Below are 20296 nucleotides of genomic sequence, written 5' to 3' on the forward strand. Positions count from 1 at the left end.
ATCAGGATTTTTAAAAAGCTTCCCAGGTGATTCTAATTGTTGCAGCCAAGGTTGAGAACCACTGCCCTAATATAAGTAGTCTGATGTTTTAGCTTAACTGTTTGGGACTCCAGAGCCAATTATTAATAGGGTTAAGGGCTAAACTAGTTTTAGGAACTGTTTTTGTTTTGTTTTCTTTTCTTTTCCTCTCCACTGACCAGATTCTCTTCCTTCTCCACACTGATCATTTATTGAGTTTCTGAATCCACATTAGTATTCAACATTTAGAGAACAAGGCAACTGATTATAAATTAGCTCTAGAATCCTAGAGTGGGATTATATGGATTAGCTTGGATCCCTGCCACATCCCCAGCCAAATTCTACTAAGTTTTAAGGATCAGGTGGGGACGAATTAATACACCAACTTTTACCAACTGAGTGGTGATGAATTAATCTAGCAATATGCTTGTCATGTAGAAAGACAACTTTTGTGGCCTCTCAAAGTGTCATGATAATGAATAATGATTATCTAGTGAACCTAGTTATAAATCTTGATAAGCTGAGAGAAAACCTTGAAAACACTTGGAAATGATGATTTCCACATTCGCACACATGTTAATTGAGTGCCTGCTCTCTGCTGTATTGTGTAAAGTGCGTGAGGTGTACAGACATGAAAGAGCTTCTTCTTATACTTAAGGAACTCACACTTAATGTTTTATTGAAATATGGAGAGAAGAAAGCCAGAGAACCAGAAAGAGTGAGGGAGAGAGAGACAGAAAGAGAGAGAGAAGAAATTGAGTACAACATAAAGGGCGTCAGAATAGTGTAAACATATGGCTCTAGTAAAGGGCAATAGTTTATTTTTGTTGCTTCTACTTAGAACAATGCTTCTCAAAGAGTAATTAAATCCATATGTCTAATAGAGCTAAATATTCCCCTCTAGAAGAATGTTTTCAAAGTTTAATCCAAGGAAAAGGTGTACTCTATTAAACATACAGAATTCTGGGAATGACCCCAGGTATGGAATCAGAATCTTTGGGTGAATGTGGGGTTGAGTGGGTTCGTATGAAGTCCAAGTATGTTGAACACGCTCATCTGGTAATTCTTTAGATTTGTCAAAGTGTAAAGCTGATGTGGAAATTATGTTCATTTGAACAATCTTTTATTTTATTGTTTTGTGCTGTAGAGCCAAAAATAGGTAATGATAATTACCGGTTATATATTATTTACATTTGCTACCACTGAAAGGAATTTTACCATTCTTACCAGATGACATCTCCTTTACCCTGGCTTCTGTATTCCAAGAGTCTGCCAATTTATTTGGGGCTAATTACATCTCTGAAGATTAGACTTGAAGCTTTGTGATTAATTTCAAAAGCATTTCGTGAATATAACAGATCCAGGGCTGAAATCTATATAACATGATCCAGAAACCATATTCCAAAAGATTTATTTTTCACTGGGCCACAAATAGAATGAATGATTACTGGCTTGACTTTTAGCAACTTTTATTTATATATTTTGCATATGGTATACTCCCTTAAAATTTGCAGTGGAAGGAGAAATCGTGTTTATATTATGAGATTTTTATTTCACATAACCTGGAATGAAATGAATTGTAAGAAAATGATAGACTATTAAAAAGAATTAATCTGTAGCCTTATATAGCACTTTATGCAGTATGAGATTTATATGTGATTTGGATTAATACAATAAATTAGTATTTTACTATTTTTATAGTTCTCATGTGATAATTCCAGTATTTGCAGAAGTGTTAAAATATTTGAATAGACATAAATAACAAGACTATATACTTTATTCTCCTAGGTCAGTCTATTTATAACTAATTTTAATGAATAGTAAAAATTATATATTATGTAGCTTGTTCTGTTTCTCTTAAGAAACAATAATCAAGAAGGCAAACTCCCTTTTTTTCTTCTTAATTATCTCAAAAAGATAGACTGGTGCTAAGCTATTTAATCAGGATTTGGTAGAATTTCTCAAATTATTGAAGTATATTTTTCTAAATTACAGCAGAATTTTATTAAAAATAACCTTTGTGTCTTGTAGTCATTTTGGGATTGCCCAGCTGGAAAAACAAAAGTGAGTTTGAAAAATACAAGAAATTTAATGATTGTAATTATGTGCTCATGTTTTGTGTTATTAAACAAAACCAGAAAGTCTGCAAAAACATATTTTAGGCAAGCCTAAGTAAAACATAAAAACAGTGTTTAGTCATCTTTGTAAGAGTGGGCTTGCTAACCCAAAGCACCACAGTGAAAGGGGATCAGAACGTCTTTGGGTAAGTTGTCTTGCTTAAATGTTGATTTAGCATCTTTCAAACTGTACCAGTAATACCTGTGCAGAAACAATGATAATGAGAAAGGATAGGTAGGACTGCATTTACAAATAAGGCCTGTTACTATCCTCTGATGATAAAGATGCAATAATAGCATAGTGTTTTAGTGCTAAAAAAAGAGTTATAGGGATGGCTTCAGCTTTGTTTCCTTGAGGGTTCTTCTCTCTTCTTGGCACCTTATCTTTACTTTCAAAACCCTGATTAAACCATTTCTCAAAACTCCCTGACATTAATTGATTCTCTTGTTCAATCTAAACCATGACTTCCAATGATTATGGGTTTCTCTCTAGGAATATCAGCCCTCTCCCCCCACTAAAGCTGGTGTGGGTTTTCTTTGGCATTCAGCTACACACAACCTTGGAAAAATAGACAGTATTGACATCAGATAACATTTACATACTTAAAAAATATTTGTCAAACAATGCCAAATAATATAAACTAATTCATTATACTGATTACTATGGGTAGAGAAATTGATTAAAGGAGATAAATAAAGTGAGCTTCAAGGTTATTTGTAATATTTTATTTTTTCCAAAATAGTTATTAAAGAAAATATAAAAAATAAATATGAATTCTGGGTCATGGTTCCAGAATGTTTTTAGGCTTTTCACTATTTTTCATATTTCATAATGATCTACTCTTTCTCATTTTATTTATGATAAAAATAAAATAAAATTGAACTCACTTTATTGACTATTATATTAAACTCACATTCCTTGAATCACTTATACTTTGGGGCCACCGTATGGGTCTTCAAGAGCTTTTTGGCTTGGCAACATACAGCTAAAATATAGGGACCATTCAAATGTTTTCATTTGTTTCACTCAGATATGTATATGTTGAAGTGGTCATCAGTGATTGTAATTCTAACATAACCTATTCTATGAAGTTATATTTGTAAGCTTCAAATGGAAACAAAATTTTATTGAGTTTATAATGTACTAGATGTTTAGCATACCAAATATAAAGTATATAAAGAAGTTATTATTCTTAGATGCAGAAAAATGTTGAGTTCATTGCCTCAAATTTCATAGTTACTGAATGGAAGCACCAGAATTGGGAACCAGATCTGTCTGGTTTAGACATACATGCTCATTATACTGTACCTCCAAAATAATGTATTGTACCTGTACATTTTTCTTCAAAACCTATGTCTATTATTCAACTAAATTTGCCATTTTCAATTGATGATATTAGACCATTCAATTGATTATCCTGATTTTATTTTACTATGTTAAGAACATTGGATGAAGATAGGCAAAATTCATTAAAATGATAAAAATTGTCAAATAGACATAATACTATTGCTTTTCCTTATGTGGTATTAATTATTTGAACATTAATTACATGACACATGCATGTTTTACTTGGGTTAGTCTATTGTGAAGCTCTATTACCTCTTTATATATATGTATGTATATACATATATACATATATATATATATATATAATTTTTTATTGATTTCAGAGAAGAAGAAAGAGGGAGAGAGATAGAAAACATCAAAAGATGAGAGAGAATCATTGATTGGCTGCCACCTGCATGCCCCCCACTGGAGATAGAGCCCGCAACCAGGGCATGTGCCCTTGACTAGAATTGAAACCTGGGACCCTTCAGTCTTTAGACCAATGCTCTATCCACTGAGCCAAACAGACTGGGGCTCTATTACCTCTGTATTAGGAAGAAATGTCTTGACATACACTAGCCAAAGTGATTGTTTCTTTGAGTGATGTTTTTAAGTCAATTCTTAATTAACATGAATATCAACATTATTAGAGTTTAACTCAACTGGCATATGATCCCTGAAGGTTTCCTTTCAAAGCTATCAAAAGAAAATTTTTAATAATTAAATATATTAGAAAATTTATTTTACCTTTCATCTGCAATTGCCTTACAGTCTAGGAAGCAAATCATAAACAGGTTTGGAAAATAGTCTCTTTCCAAGAAAAAATATATGTAGGCATTGTTAAGGAAGAATGATAGAATTATTTCTTTATACACTGTATAATTATAGGGCTTTGATTAGACTTTCATATCACCTGACAGAATTCAATGCCAGTGGAAGAGATAAAGACATGTCAAAAAGTGAAGGTTGAGAATGAATAGGCCTTCAAGGGAGCTGATCTTTCTCTGATCTGATAAAACGTCTCCCTTTCTCTATTTCTGTTTTTGTTTTTTTTTCTTTCCTGCAGATCACTGCATATCAAAAGCTTTCTCTCTGAATAGCAATAGTCTCTCAGGATTTGAGGACAGGACCTATGTAAAGAAAGTTCTAAAACTGACATACAGTTTTTTGTTGTTTTTGTTTTCAGTCTTTAGAAATGTCTAAAAATTTGCTGGGAAATTTCCCATTAATCTGAAATAGTTCTTACCAGTGGTTTTGTTTTTGATAGTGCTTTGTCTTCATATAGTCTGTCAATGACTAGTGATGTTCACACTTTTGATGGGTTTAATGGATATTAAAGATTGTTCTTGTGGAATGAGCATAAGCTTTGGAGTCAGAAGGCTTAGCTTAAAGTCCCTTTTGTTAAATGTGTGAGTCCTAAAAAAGTCATTAATATGAATTTCTATTTTATTATGCTCAAACAATAGGTAGGTAGGGATGCACAGACATCTGTGACATTGTTTATATATTTATTGTTTTATACTCAAAGGATTTTTAAATACATGTGCTGTTTCATTTATAATAAAGCCATTTAATGAATCTTTCTGGCATATCTTAATATGAGCAGAATTAAGTTTTAGTTTCCTGTCAAAGGTAGTTATGCTGAGCTGGGATCTTTGTTTCTATCTGGTGCTTGGTCTGATTTTAATGATTGATATTATTACTATTAATTAAATGAGAAAAATATTATATTTCCTGTAATAAATTATTGTTATAGACTACACTTATATAGCCAACTATGGAAACAGGGATACTCTACCAAGCAAACGTTCACATTTTATTAGGTAGGAATTTTATCAATCTTAACACATTTGCTTGTGGCATTTAATGGTCAATCATTGGCTTTAGAAAGAAATGTCACCTGACCAGAATAGAAGTTAATTAGGGACTTGAAGTGTCAGTTTTCTGTAAGTCATGACTAGCTGGTCTTTTGCCACAAGAAAGATCACCATCAGCAACTATTTGTTTTAGTCCCCAAGATAGACTATTTAAGCATCTAAAGTTCAGTGTTATGCTTTATCATGAGATTTGCTGGATTAAAATATATTTTGTTAATTTCTTTATTAGTGCATTTCATAACTGTATTTTCAGATTTCCAAGCTAAGGATATAAAATTTAGCAATTTTTGAGCTTCAACCAACCTTTTAAAATACACTTTGCCTCTCTCCCTTCCTTCCTTTCTTCCTTCCTTCCTTCCTTCCTTCCTTCCTTCCTTCTTTCCTCCCTCCCTCCCTCCCTCCCTCCCTCCCTCCCTCCCTCCCTCCCTCCCTCTTCACCTGAGGATATTTTCATTGATGTTTTAGAGAGGGAAAGGAAGAGAGAAAGAGAGAGAGAAACATTAATCAGTTGCCTCCCATACACACCCCGACCTGGGATCAAACCAACAACCTAAGTATGCGACCTGACCAAGAGTTGAACCCAAAGCCTTCTAGTGTACAGACAATGCTCCAACTACAGCGTGCCCCCCCCAAAAAAAATGTATACACATTTTAACAGCTGATAGCTCAATTTTGAAAATGAAATGTATTTTAATAAACATTGCCTTTATAATTATTCAAAATATGTGTATCCTTTTGGGGGGATACCCTATATATGTCTTTAAGTTTCTAAAACTATTTATGAATTTTGTGACAAATGGCACTTATTTTATAAAATTAGTGTTTAAAAGCATATATTAGAAATAGAGCTAATTTGGGCTTTCTTCCCTGGAGGATAATTGTCTTATAGTTTGTTGCTATTGTTCATCCATCTTTAATTTTTTTTTTCTAGAAGTAAACTGTAATGATTACTGTCATTGTGGCTAATTAAGCATGGATTGTGTTTATATCATAAGCCATGTGATTCTGGATCCGATCACTTTAGTTGTCCTTTCTCATGCTCTCTAGAATAGAGAACAGCGTGGTAGAGTTTGAGCTCCTACCTTAAAAACTGTATTTCCCTGTGGCTGAATATCCCCCAGTGTGTTTTGTTTGGCGGGGGTAGAGGAACAATCCTTCTTCTGTGTACTGTGAAAGGAAAAAATCTTAATATTCTTCTCAAAGACATAAAGGCATTTTAGAGTTCTAATATTTTTAATCTAAAAAATATTTAACTTATTTGTATTTTATCCAGTATTTTCTTTAAATCCACAAAATACTTAAGTTTGTTGTGTGCCCCATACATATGAATGTTCAGCTGTTAAAAATATTACCTTATATTACCTGTTAAAAATGAGGGAAGACTTACACTTTGAATTTGTCAAGAATATCACTTGATGTTTATCTTCTCATTCTGCCTTTTCTTTCTGATCAAGAAATTGCTTCCATTTCCATTTCATTTGCTGCTGTCTTATTCACTTTTTTTGCTACATTTCCACACTGAATTTGAGTTTCCAAAAGTAGTGTGATGAAATGTTACTAAAGAGTATGCATTCTTTTAACTTTGCTGTTTAGTTATTTGTTTTTGTAGGGATAAAGAATAAAGAACCTTTTTTGTTTACTCTGGTACAATTTCTAATGTTTACTAGCCCCTATTACATCCCATTTGTGCCTGGTGGCTGATAGCCGAAACCTTTGTCATTTAAAATTGCTGGACAATTTCCTCTTAATTCAGCTTAGGGACTCTTAAATTGAGATCTTCCATTAGCTAATAGTTTATAGTCATGGATTATACTTATATAATAGTTAGAAAAATGAACAGGTTATATTAAATAGCAGGGAATAGAGGTCAATACACCAATATAAAAAAGCTGCTCTAAAGGTTGTTTGCATTTTCCGGTGTAGTCTGGACTTGCTAGGAAGAGCACACTCTGAAGCATAGTTCATTGTGAAACATTAAACACATGCACCAGCGAACCGCTAGGAGATTTGTACTTCTTACGAACCTAACCTGATCATTTATCTCTTAGTAAATGAGTATAATACCTTCACATTGATTACGTGGGGTCCCCCCAAAATGTATACACACTTTGAATGATCATAAAGTCAGTGTTTATTAACATACAGTTCATTTTCAAAATTTAAATGTATATTTTTAATGATTGCAGAGAAGAAGGGAGAGGGAGAAAGAGACAGAAATATCAATGATGAAAGAGAAACATTGATTGGCTGCCTCCTTCACACCCCACACTGGGGATCGAGCCCGCAACCTGGGCATATGATCGGGAATCGAACCATGTCCTCCTGGTTCATAAGTCAATGCTCAACCACTGAGCAACGCTGGCCAGGCCATTTTAACAATTTATGAGAATCTACAGAAATGAGAATTTTTTTTCCCGCACCTGTTTTATTTGAAAGATATATATATATATATATATATATATATATATATATATATATATATTTATTGATTCTTTCACAGAGAGGAAGGAAAGTGATAGAGAGTTAGAAACATTGATGAGAGAGAAACATCGATCAGCTGCCTCCTGCACACCCCCCACTGGGGATGTCCCTGCAACCAAGGTACATGCCCTTGACTGGAATCGAACCTGGGACCTTTTGGTCCACAGGCCAACGCTCCATCCACTGAGCCAAACCGGTTAAGGCAGCACCTGTTTTCTAACTGAGGACTGTCTGGTCTGGCACTGCTGATAACAGGAAGCAATGGAATCGCAAATATCAAGAATCATTTTATTCAGTATCTGTGCACCCTCAATCCATCAACTGTTGCCTGTTTTGTACTGTAAACTTTATCTTTTATGTATCTCCATAAAAAAAGTCTAGTGGATAAATTTTCTGTGTTCAAAGTTTAGTGTGGCTTCACCCATTATTTTTAAATCAGTTAAACCTGGAAAGGAGTGAAAATTGAGTAATCAGCTGTTAAAGTTGGTCTACATGTTTTTGGAACACCCTGCATTTGATGTTATATTTGTCCTGTTTCTTTCTGCCATTGTCTTTTATCTGTGTGTGTGTGAGTGTGTGTGTGTGTGTGTGTGTGTGTGTGTGTGTGTGTGTGTGTTGGGGGTGGTGGTGGCGGGGGGCAAGCAGGGCAGGCCACAGATGCACACACTAAGCTATTTTCCCACATGGACACAGTGCAAATAGATTCATAATTACTCTTCACAGTTACATAGCTGTTATACATACCATTTCCTCTCTGCCCAGCACTGTATATATAACTCATTTAATCCTTTGAACAATCCATGAGGCAGATTCTCACATTATTCACATAAGAAAATGGGAGGAGAAACTTATTTTTTTCTAAGTTTGTACAGCTAGTATGCAGCAGGGTTGGTATTTAAACCCAGGTAGTCTGGCTTAATCTCTTTACTCTTAATCACTAAATGTTCCTGTCTCTTGTAAAACCTTATTACATGGAGAACATAATAGCAACACCAGGAAATACAAAGAGAAAAACCTAAACACCAGAGAAGGAAAAAAATAATATATCTACAAAAAGTGATTAGGAGATGGACAATAGGTATCTTATCATCAGCCTAGGGAAATAAGTCAGTCTACAATTCTCTAACTCATTTAGTATATAAGAGTGAAGGTAAATGAAGCCATATTCAGGTGTGACGATTGTGACAGCTTGCTACTACTCACAGGTTATCTCTGAAAGAACTATTAAGAATGTTCTTCAGCAAGGTGGACAGTATCACATTGTTGTGACTTTTGGTAAAATAAAAACAATGAAATATGATAGTAACAAAGTGCCTAGTACAATGCTTAGTGTATATTTAATGATTTTTCAATGTCATTTCCTTTCTGCTTATATAGAAATACTAGATGCCTGATGCACGAAATTCGTGCAACAGTAGACCTTCCTTCCTCTAGATGCCGGCACCGGCTTCTCTCTGGCACCCGGGACCTGGGCTTTCCTCCGGCCTCCAGCAGGCACCCAGGTCCCGGGTTTTCCTCGCAGCCCTGGCTTCATCAGGAAGGTTGTCTGAAAGGACTTCTGGTCTAATTAGCATTTTATGCTTTTTTATTATAGATATTCTATACAGGAATGTACTAACCACAACCTACCAAGATTAAAATACTCTATTGACTGAAGCTTTCTCTAAAAACTAAAATGTTAGTCGTTTTTTTTTAAATATATATATATATATATATATATATATATATAATGAGAATCTACAGAAATGAAGAAATTTTATGAATAAAAATATACATATATTTATATATATTTATATATCTTATATATATTTTTATTTATTTCAGAGAAGAAGGGGGAAGGAGAGAGAGATTGAAACATCAATGATGAGAGAGAATTATTGATCGGCTGCCTCCTGCACACCCCCTACTGGGTATCAAGCCTGGGACCTGGGTATGTGCCCTGTAGGAATGGAACCATGACCTTCTGGTTCATAGGCTGACCTCTGAGCCACACTGCCCAGGTTGAAATGTTAGTTTTTGATAGAAAGCACTTGAAGGGGACATTACTGCCCATGATGTCAGAGCCCATGAACTTCATGGTATTCAAGAGTAGTACGTTACTTATATTACTAAAAAGGTAAATGCATGTACTGTTTATCAACTTCAGTAGGTTATATTACTTAATCATTTAGACTTTATGAATTATAAATAAGGAGTCACTTCTGTTTTTTTGTCTTCATAAGTGATTTCAAAACCCAAAGACTATATAATGATTACATATTCATGTGGTCATTTTCATTCTAAGATTTATTGTTTTCTTTTCAGCGCCTGGCTTTGGAAGCAGAGAAAGTTCAAGCAGCCCACCAGTGGAGGGAGGATTTTGCAGTAAGGACCCTTTTTTTACCAATTGGTTTAAATAAATGATGTGCTGTGTCTTTATAGTTATGATTCCATTAATATTATTTAGTGATGAAATCTTACGGTTTATAGGACCAAAATATAGCTATAGTTTGTTGCTTTAAAAAAATTGCTTTTCGATAATCAAGGCCAATTAAGTTATTCCAAATGTTCCTGCTTATGTTCTATATTTTTTAAAAGAAGAGTTCATTGAAATGTTCTTCCACACTTAAAGGTATTTATAAAATTAATTACAGTAAAAAATAACATTACATTACAATATCTGAATAAACTTTGTAGATATATTAGTTGAAAAACAAGTGACATTTTAAAATTCTGAGTTTGTGAGAAGCGACTTGCATATAATAATCACCTTTATAGTGGGCAATGTGATTAAAGTGAGAATAAATGTATTAAACCTCTTGAAATTTAATTTGCTCCATGTTAGCTGGAAGTAATCTTTCATCTACTCTGGCCCACTTTTAGAAATGCCAACTTATATTAACTTTTCCATGTATTTTTTTTGATAAACTTATTTTGTTCAACAAGACTCATTGTGCTAATTATACAAATAGCAGAAATTATTCTTGTAATGATTTCTATCTACCTACCTATCATCTGTCTATCATCTATCATCTATGTATATATCTTATCTGTCTTCTTACAGCTAAGGGGGACAGTGAAAAAGTCTATCTTTAATAGTCAGTTAAAATATTTCTGCTACATATTTGAACTTTTCACTTATATTGAACATTTTTTAGTGTCTGATTACAGAAAAATTATAGACAGTTCATTTTGAGCATGTTAAAATAGGAACCGAGTATGAGTAACAGTTTGATTGTATTGTTCAATTGTCTTTGAATGTTTTGCAAACCTAAATCTCAAATTTGAATGTTAAGAAAGTTGTGCTTCAACAGAACACTAAATCGAGGTTCTGTAATTAGCATGTTTCCTTTGTGTTTGTATGATTATACTGTATATGAAAGGAAAATATACTCATTTATTGAACTCTTAGTCTACTAAGTGGAGACTCACTACTGTCAGTTTGATTCTTTCCATAAATTGATCATATTGCTTGATTTATTGGCATCATGTAGATACTGCCTTGGTCCACAATTGTTTGACATAGGTAGGTTAAAAAAGATCAATTTGTCATCCATAATATATAAAGAAAACAATTGATGATTAAATTTAAAAAGATAACCTTTGAGTACTGAGGGCAATTTGTAAACTCATCCGATATAGATTTTACATTGTAGTTGTTACTTTTAGATAAAAGGAAACTTGAATATTTTTGTTTTTTGATTAGACAAAAATGCAGCCAAAGTAATTTACCCAAATAAGTATCCTTTTGATTAACTAATCTTCAAATCCTCCCCCTCTTTAGGTGGCATAGTAAAGTCCTGTGTAAGACATAATAGATGTGAAGCTGGATCATATATTCTGCCTAGAATTGCTGTAATAAAATTGGTTCTGTTTTAGTTTAAATCACAAGTAATTCTGAGCACCCCAAAATCAAGCTTATCCAGATTGGCTTCTTTTGTATATAGATTCCATTGCTTTCAAAAAGCTTTTCTTTGAATTAAAGGAATTTGATAATATTTTACATAGTCATTGATTAGTTGTATGTCATTTTTAGATCTCTAAGGAGCAATGTGTTTGAAAATAATTTGGCAAGTAGGGATGTAGTAATGCCTTTTATATCACTGGTGTTGTTTTATTCAATTATTATGTTACTGTTCTGTGGATATAATGTTTTTCCCCCCAGATATATTGTGAACTTTTTGATATCAAGCTGATTAACACTAAATTAACATTTTGGCAATGATTTATTTCTCCTGATGGAAGTAATAGGTGACCATTGTAGATGTCACAAAAACTTTCAATGTGTGTTAGCTATTACTATATTATATTGAATTCAAACCCTAATTATTTGTAAGGCACTCTATCATTTACTTATTGCTAAGAAATGAAAAAGAAGCCAATTAGATTATGATGTACCAGCAATTTGAATCTGTATTCTTTCTTGTCAGATGTTAAAATGTGGGAAAAATTACCTTGAAATGTAATTCCTATTACCTATTTTCTCATTGTCTATATCCAATGAGAATCACTGCTAGGAAAATTTATGCAAGAGGACAAATTAGTCCCATAATGACACAAAAGCCATGCCTAAATCTTATAGGGTAAAATAGAAAAGAAATACTTTACCCAGTAAATGTTAAGAGTTCTTAGCAAATAGTAGTCACAGTGTGGAGAATTCTTGAACAAATTCTGTTCTTAATTTCCCCCTAGATTACCTCACACTTTATTTAGGACATATGAACATATTGATTGACATTAAAAGAGATTGTTAAAGAAAAAACAGATTCGGCCACTTTAGAGCCCTGTCAACTCATTTTTTGAGTTCTTCTTGAAAAACGATATTCAGGGGACATGTGTCTGTCACAGTTTGCACACTGAGAATTCATATTTTCCATATCTTACCATGTCAGTCATACCTAACGTCTTTACAAGAGTCCTTCCCTTTCAAATACCATGGCTGATAGAACGGTCAGATAATGGTGGTTTTGTATCTGAAGAATAGGACCTGAATGAAGATCATCTAACCTTCAGACTCAAATAAGTAAATAGTGCAAAAATAAGACACTTTTCCCCTTTTCCTATTTTTGTTGTTGTTGATAAACTAGATGATGCTTCAGTTCATATATAGAAAGGTTAAGCAACTACTTCAAGGCCATTTATACAAATCAAATTAAAATTTGTGCCTGGCTCTGGTTGGAACTTAGAAATCACCACCATGAAATCTCCCCTTATTTTGTGGGAGCTCACAAAACAATTGCAGATTTTAGCAATGTCTTAACTAAACACTTAAAAATGTTTAATTTGAAGTTAAATGCCACCTTATTTAAAAAAGTCCTTCTTTGAAACTATATAAGACTTTTATCTTTTGAGGTATTTAACTATTTGCATCAGTGCAATATTTCTTTAATGCCATCCTTCAATAATTTAACACTAAGATGATTTAGAAGGCAGAAATAATTTCCTAAGAGGTACATTAACATTTCAAAAAGAAATATAATATTCTGATTCTTCCCTCAAGTCTAAGTAGGACAGTTTTATTAATATTACTTAGGCAAAATGTTGATTAACTTTCCCTACTGTGTAATGTAGAGAAGTCTCACGAACAACAAGAACAAAAGGCAAAGTACTAAAATGCTGGCAACAAGAAACAGATCATGTAATTCACACTCTCCCTCAGCTCAATTCCCAATTGAATGTACAATTAAGGGAATAAAGGGCATACACTCTAAATGGATTAAGAGTTGTGCGATCATGCATTTACAAGTTCAAACCATATTTGTAAATAAGCCATGTCTGCCAGCTGCTTTTCAGGACTCCTTACAACATACGAGTGTTAAAGGTGACATTTCGGGTCATTTATGATGGACGAATTATTTTTTTAAGAGCAGGTGGGAGAAGGAAAAAAGAATTTGGAAAACTAATTGCTCCACATGAAATAATTGCTGCTGTTTCTATAGAACGGATCTTTCCAATTGCATTTGAAATCTCATTTGATTGTATTGCAATGGTTGGTTAACTATAACAGTCTTATTTCCAACTAAGCCTGCAATATTAATTGTACTTACACAAGTATAAACATGAGGGGGGCCTAATTTGTATTTTAATAAGAAGGATCTTTATGTATGGGTTATTAGCATCAGCTTGTTACTGTGTAGGCTTAGTACAGACGTCTAGAAATTGGCCAGTAATTAAACCTGTGAGGAGCTGTTTTTAGCTTCAGCTTCACAGAGAAACTAAATTAGAAGGTGAAAAATTTTCTAGTGAAATTGAATGTTATTGAGTGTCAATCAGGATAAGTTAGTTCAAATTTAGCTTTAATTATATATACAGGGGTGGACAAAAGTAGGTTTACAGTTGTGAGTATGCTGAACAGAGTTAATAAAGCTATTGTAATAGTCATAACCTGCATATGTCTTTCCATGCAAACAACTCTAAACCTACTCTTGCTCACCCATATGTGTGTGAGAGTGTGTGTGTGTGTGTGTGTGTGTGTGTAATCACTTTGCCCAAATCACATTATGAAATGTTGCTTTAAAAATAGTAATATTAAAAATTTTGTGTTTATATGAATTAAATTAATAGGTACTGGTATTATGTATTTCACTATTTCAACTATCCTATTCATTTCATGGAATTGGATTATTTCTATTGATTGCAGCACAAACAGTTATAAACATGTGAGCCATAAAAACATACTTAATTTTTTTTTGGTTAGGATAAATGCTATTCTAAATTATAATTAGGTGTAGGTCCTGGATATGAAAGAGTTGAATTTTTAGTGATTACATAGTGGGGGAGTAAAATAAAAGTGGGAAAGCAGTGTTCTGTCTTAGAGTATAAATGAATGAATTTAATAGATGGTCAAAGTGACCTATTAGTCTCTCTTAGTTTCTAACTTTGGCTGAATTGCCGTTTCGAATCAAGAACTTGCATATTTAATTTTTGTTGTTGTTGTTGTTGTTTTTTGCAACACTTGTATGTAGGAAAACAATCAATTTTTACTGCTGCTTTCTTTTAAGATTCTTTGTCAGTCTTTCCTCATTATTAAGATAGATGGAAAGGAGCCACAGTGCAAAATTGACTTACTCCCAAATTGTGGGAAACCAATTTAATAGAAAAGACTCAAGCAAATTTATGGTGTTTTTGTCCTTCTGTTTATTCATACTTATAAATACTCATGGTAAGAGCTTATAAAACAGCAGAGTAGAAAAAAATAAACATGGGGAATAACCCCTATCTTATTTTCTTATGTTGAAAAATAGAAGACATAAAATATTTATTCATTAATAACCTAGCCAATAATATTGTTTTAATTTTTAACAGTTTTTAATATTTTCTAATGATCTTCCAGACCTCTCTATTATTTTTTACTAGAGGCCCAGTGCACAAAATTCATGCACGGGTAGGGTCCCTAAGCCTGACCAATCAGTTTCCTCACTTCCCTGCCTCCCCACTTCCTCCTTCCCTTGCTGCCCACCCGCATGCCACCACCATGCAGTTCCCTCCACCTCCTCCTTTCCTCACTTCCTCAGCACCACTGTTTGCCCTCAATGTTCCACGCTGCCCCCTGGTGGTCAGTGCATGTCATAGCGAGCGATCGAACTCCCGGTCTCCTGGTTGAACTCCTGAGGGGACACTTTGCATGTTAGCCTTTTATATATATAGATAAAGCCAAGGTCACATTAGAGTACAATAGAACCCCTAAAGATATACGTCATGGTTATTACCCTGGGATAATGCAAACTTAGATCTAAATGAGGCTGGGTATATTTATTTCTTTTTTTTGCACACACCCCCTCCTCTCAGGAAGGGAGGGGATAAATAGGAAAGGACAGGTATCTGTGACTTAGAAAGTGGAGAGATGGATATTGAGTCTATATTTTTCAAGACCAGTCTGTTGCCTCATTAACCTGGAATTGAGCTAATGAAAAAATTGCTAAATTATTGAGAAATTCCTGGAAATGATGCTAGTATTCTAAAAATTCTAGCCATGCAGTGCACCCAGGATCATCCTCATCAATGTTTAAGTTAGAGTAGATTATTGTCATCAGCTGGTGCCAAATTACAGTGTTGAAGAGAGTTTTTGAATTTAGGGATTTTATTAACTTTTTATAACTTGACTTGCATCTTATTAAAAGTTCTCAAATCCTCCCACAACCACATCAAAATTACAACTAAATTACAGAATAGCCATCATTCACAACTGCCTCAAATCTAGCTGAATCATACAACTAGGGATTTAAAGAAGTTACATGGAGACTGGTAGGAGGAGCTGGAGACACAGAATGAGCTGGTGCCACAGCACATGTGGTGGATAAAAATCCGGAGGAAAATCTCAGCTGCATATGTCTCCCCTGAGGAGCAAGGTATTCCAGCACCACACCAGGCCTCACAGCCAAGGGTTCCAGAGCCAGGAAGAGAAGTCTCCATAACTCTGGTTGTAAAAACCAGCTTGGATTATGACTGAGTGAGAGATAAGGCTGCTGGAGTCCCAGGCAGTTTCTCTTAAAGAGCCCATGCAAGAACTTACTGAGACTCACTCCTTCCAAGCTCCAGCACTGGGGCAGAAGCTTGAAAGGAACCAGGGAAATAGGGGAGGAACAGCATTGTCTGGCATCAGAATGAGAGTCGATGGGTGAGAACTTCTTTCTGCCAGACAAAAGTGTTGGTAGAGTTTATTGTTCTTTTTTTGAGACCTGCCCCCTCTCTCCACAGAGCTGGCAGGATGGTGCCATATCTGAGTGTCCATCAACATGGTGCATCCTGTTTGTCCTTCCCTAGTGATTCCCTGAGATCTTGCCCCAAGCCATTTCCAGTGGTTTTCATACACATGGCTCATCAGGCTTCTGCATATTCCCTACCTCTTTCTAAGGGCCCTGCACTAGCAGCAGCACACCTTGGTTTGCAGTTTGGCCTATACTGGGCACCTCCATGTCAAGTAACAGCCATCTGCAGATTGCTCTGTGGTCATGCCAGGTAGACCCGGGAAGTACACAATTGCTGGCTGGCCATACATCTCCCAGGAGGCCCCAGAGCCACTGGACCCAGTAGACAACTTCAAACCACTCTCTATTACAACCCTACCACCTCAAGGAGCTACACACTCAAGGGGCAGACTCAGTGAGCACTAAAGCCACCCTGAATCATGTCCTGGGTCATCACCTGCACAGTAGCTGTGCTGTAGTCACAGTTGATCAGTCTGGGGATCTATCCTTCCCAGAGACATTCCAGTGACTATGAAGGCTCAACTACACTAGGACAGCGTACATAGCCACACAGGTTGAGGAGGCTGTGCCACTGGGCCCTATAGGACACTTATTACACAGGGCCACTTTACCAAGTCTGGTAGATGTAGTATCGCTACCTAATACATAGAAACAAACATAGGGAAGCTGTCAAAACGTGAAGACAAAGAAACAGGTCCAAAATGAGAAAACAGGAGAAATATACAGAAAAAGGAGCTAAATAAAATAGAGGCAATAGTGGTTATATGGATGTTCAAGGAATTCAGTGAAAACTTCAACAGCATAAGAGAAGACATGGAAACTATAAAACAGAACCAATCAGAAATGAAGGATACATTAACCGAAATGATGAATAATTTACAGGGAATCAACAGTAGAGTAGATGATGTTGTGAATCAATTCATCCAATCAGAATAGCAAAAAATACCCAACCAGAAAAGCAAACAGAAAACAAGGAATCATTCCCCCCAAAATGAAAATAGTGTAAGGAGCCTCTGGGACAACTTCAAATGTACCCACATTTGCATCATGGGGATACCAGAAGGAGAAGAGAGAGAGAGCAAGAAATTGAAAAACTATTTGAAAAAATAATGACAAAACTTCCTAACTTGAAGGAAATAGACATACAAGTCCAGGAAGCATAGAGTCCCAAACAACATGAAGCCAAAGAGGTTTACATCAAGACACATCATGGTTAAAATAAAAAATATTATAGACAAGGAGAGAATCTTAAAAGCAGCAAGAGTAGCCTGGCCATTATTGCTCAGTGTCTGAGCATAAACCTATGAACCAGAAGGTCACAGTTCAAATCCTGGTCAGGGCATATGCCTGTGTTGCAGGATTGATTCCCAGTCGGGGTGTGCAGGAGACAGCCGATCAATGATTCTCTCTCATCATTCATTTTTCTATTCTCTCCCCCTCTTCCTTCCTCTTTGAAATCGATAAAAATATATGTATTTTTTAAAAAGGCAGCATGAGAAAAGCAGCTAGTTATCTACAGAGGAGCTCCCATAGACTTTCAGCTGATTTCCCAACAGAAACTTTGCAGGCCAGAAGGGAGTGGTAAGAAATATTCAAAGTGATGAAAAGGACCTACAACCAAGATTTCTCTACTCAAAAAAGCTATCGTTTAGAATTGAAGGTCAAATAAAGAGCTTCCCAGACAAGAAAAACATAATGGAGTTCATCACCACCAAACCAGTGTTATATGAATTGTTAAAGGGTATGTATGGTATCAGATGAGTACAAGATTTATTGGGATGATCACTTAGTAAGTTATATAATGTCTAATCACTGGAATGTAAACCTGAAATTGATATAATATTATGTTAACTGTAACTGAAAAATAAAAAAATGATTTAAAATAAAGTGCACTCATGGAAAAAAAAATCCAGTGACTCTTCATTTAGCATAAATGGTATACCAGCCCCTTCATGAACTGGCCTCATCTTACTGTGGATGAAAAAGGGGCTCTATGGAAACCCTCACAGGGTGATCTGATCATAAATTCCTAACTGGGCAGGTAAATGGTTGGTAGTCATATCTAGGCATATCACTTTTTACTAAAAGGTTTATCTTTGCCTTAAATCCTCTCCACTGTTTTTGGAATCTAGGTTAACACACCTTTGGAGTAAGCATAACCACCCCCAAGAGAGACCTAATCTTGTCAAGTATCCTATAATCTAATGTCTGCTTTGCTTTCTTCCACCTCCATTTAATCTTCCTTATGTTCCCTCAATTTAAATGCACAAAAGAAGCTGAAAAACTATTATTCTCTGGAGCATTTGAGATCTTGCTCTGGCATATGTTGTCAGTTTGGTTCAAATAAACTTATAAAAATTCTCTACAGGTTTGGACTTTCTTATGTTGACTTTACCTTTCCTATTTTCTATTTCAACTTCTTCCCAGCAGGTATTAACACACTCCAGAAATGCTAAGCCCAAAACAAAGTAAACTACTTGATGTTTTCCTAGGAGGATATTTTTTTCCTTCATCTGCAGACCTTTTGATAATTTTTGCCTAGAATTATCTCCTCTTTCTCCCTTATTTCTTCTTGTCTTTCATTTACTCATCCAGGATTTGTTGTCTGTTTTACGTGGCCCTCTAATTCCCAGTATATATTCCTATTTAAGTATGTACTCACTGTATAATTTTCCTTTATCCACTTTTTTCTAGCACTAAAATGTAAACTTCTTGGAGATAACAGCTATAGCTAGTGCATTACTAAGAAAACAGTCGTCTATTATAATGCATAACAGACAGTAGCATATATGTAATTTTTATGAAAAAAATTACTTGAGTATTGAGTTGTGTTTTTAATATAAGCATCAGTGTCAGTTTTACTGGAGAAATAATAATATTTGCTTGAACTGAACATTCTTTTCTTATAATGTAGGTCCCCAGCCATGGTTACAGAGCACTGGGCTTGGAGTTATGCAAATCTTTCAAATTTTAGCTTTGCTACTAATTTGCAATGAGATTTTAGAAAAATAATAGTTTGTTGAATATCAATTTCTTTATCTCAAAACTGTTGTCTATGTTAAAAAAATCAACCAAGTAAATTTGAAGATCAAATTGGCTATAAGAAAGGGATTCATGAATCAGGAAGCATCTCATCTAGCAACTACAAGGATCCTGCTGTACAAGGACCCTCCTGGAGTTGTACAAAATGGAAGGTTTTTATATTAAGAAGCTTGGGGCAAGGGAGCTATTAACAAAAAAATAGAAAAGAAAAGGAAAAGAAACAAAAAGAAAAGAAAAAGAAAGAAAAGAAAAGAAAAGAAAAGAAAAGAAAAGAAAAGAAAAGAAAAGAAAAGAAAAGAAAAAGAAAGGAATATTTTTAGACCATATTTAGACTGGGACATCTTGAGAGGGTGGAGTAAGAGAATGGCAAAGGTCTTGATTATACAGATTGGTCTTCTTTCTCTTGGGGGGATGGAGAGGGCCCAGGTGACAGATTACATTTCTGGGAGAGACTGGCACTGCAATTAGATCAGGTATTAAATCTAGGTTTGGTATTATGGACTTTTAGCAGGAGTGCCACCATTTGGGGCCTGTGGTTTTCTCTTGAACAGCTCTGTAGTCTACACCAGCATAATTATCTCTGTAAGATGCTAATTATTTTTCTATGTTCCTGTGAGCACTATTTCTCTACCAAGAAGCATATTTTCTAGAAACCCCAAGATTTGACTCAGGTGTTCACAAGCAGGTTGACACAAGTCCCTGGATGGATACTCACATAGTCCGTTGAGCATCTGCCAGCTCCCATGA

General features: G+C 34.9%; 1 protein-coding gene across 1 annotated transcript in view; it reads left to right on the top strand.

Annotated features, from left to right (window-relative positions):
- The window catches only part of CACNA2D1 (calcium voltage-gated channel auxiliary subunit alpha2delta 1), a 377680-nt gene that overhangs the window by 188616 nt on the left and 168768 nt on the right, over window positions 1-20296 (top strand). Inside the window, 1 exon segment of the mRNA XM_023753781.1 lies at window positions 10125-10184. Coding sequence (XP_023609549.1) covers window positions 10125-10184 — 60 coding nt within the window.

The sequence above is a fragment of the Myotis lucifugus genome, unplaced genomic scaffold, assembly GCF_000147115.1.
Source record: "Myotis lucifugus unplaced genomic scaffold, Myoluc2.0 scaffold_51, whole genome shotgun sequence".
Lineage (NCBI taxonomy): Eukaryota > Metazoa > Chordata > Mammalia > Chiroptera > Vespertilionidae > Myotis > Myotis lucifugus.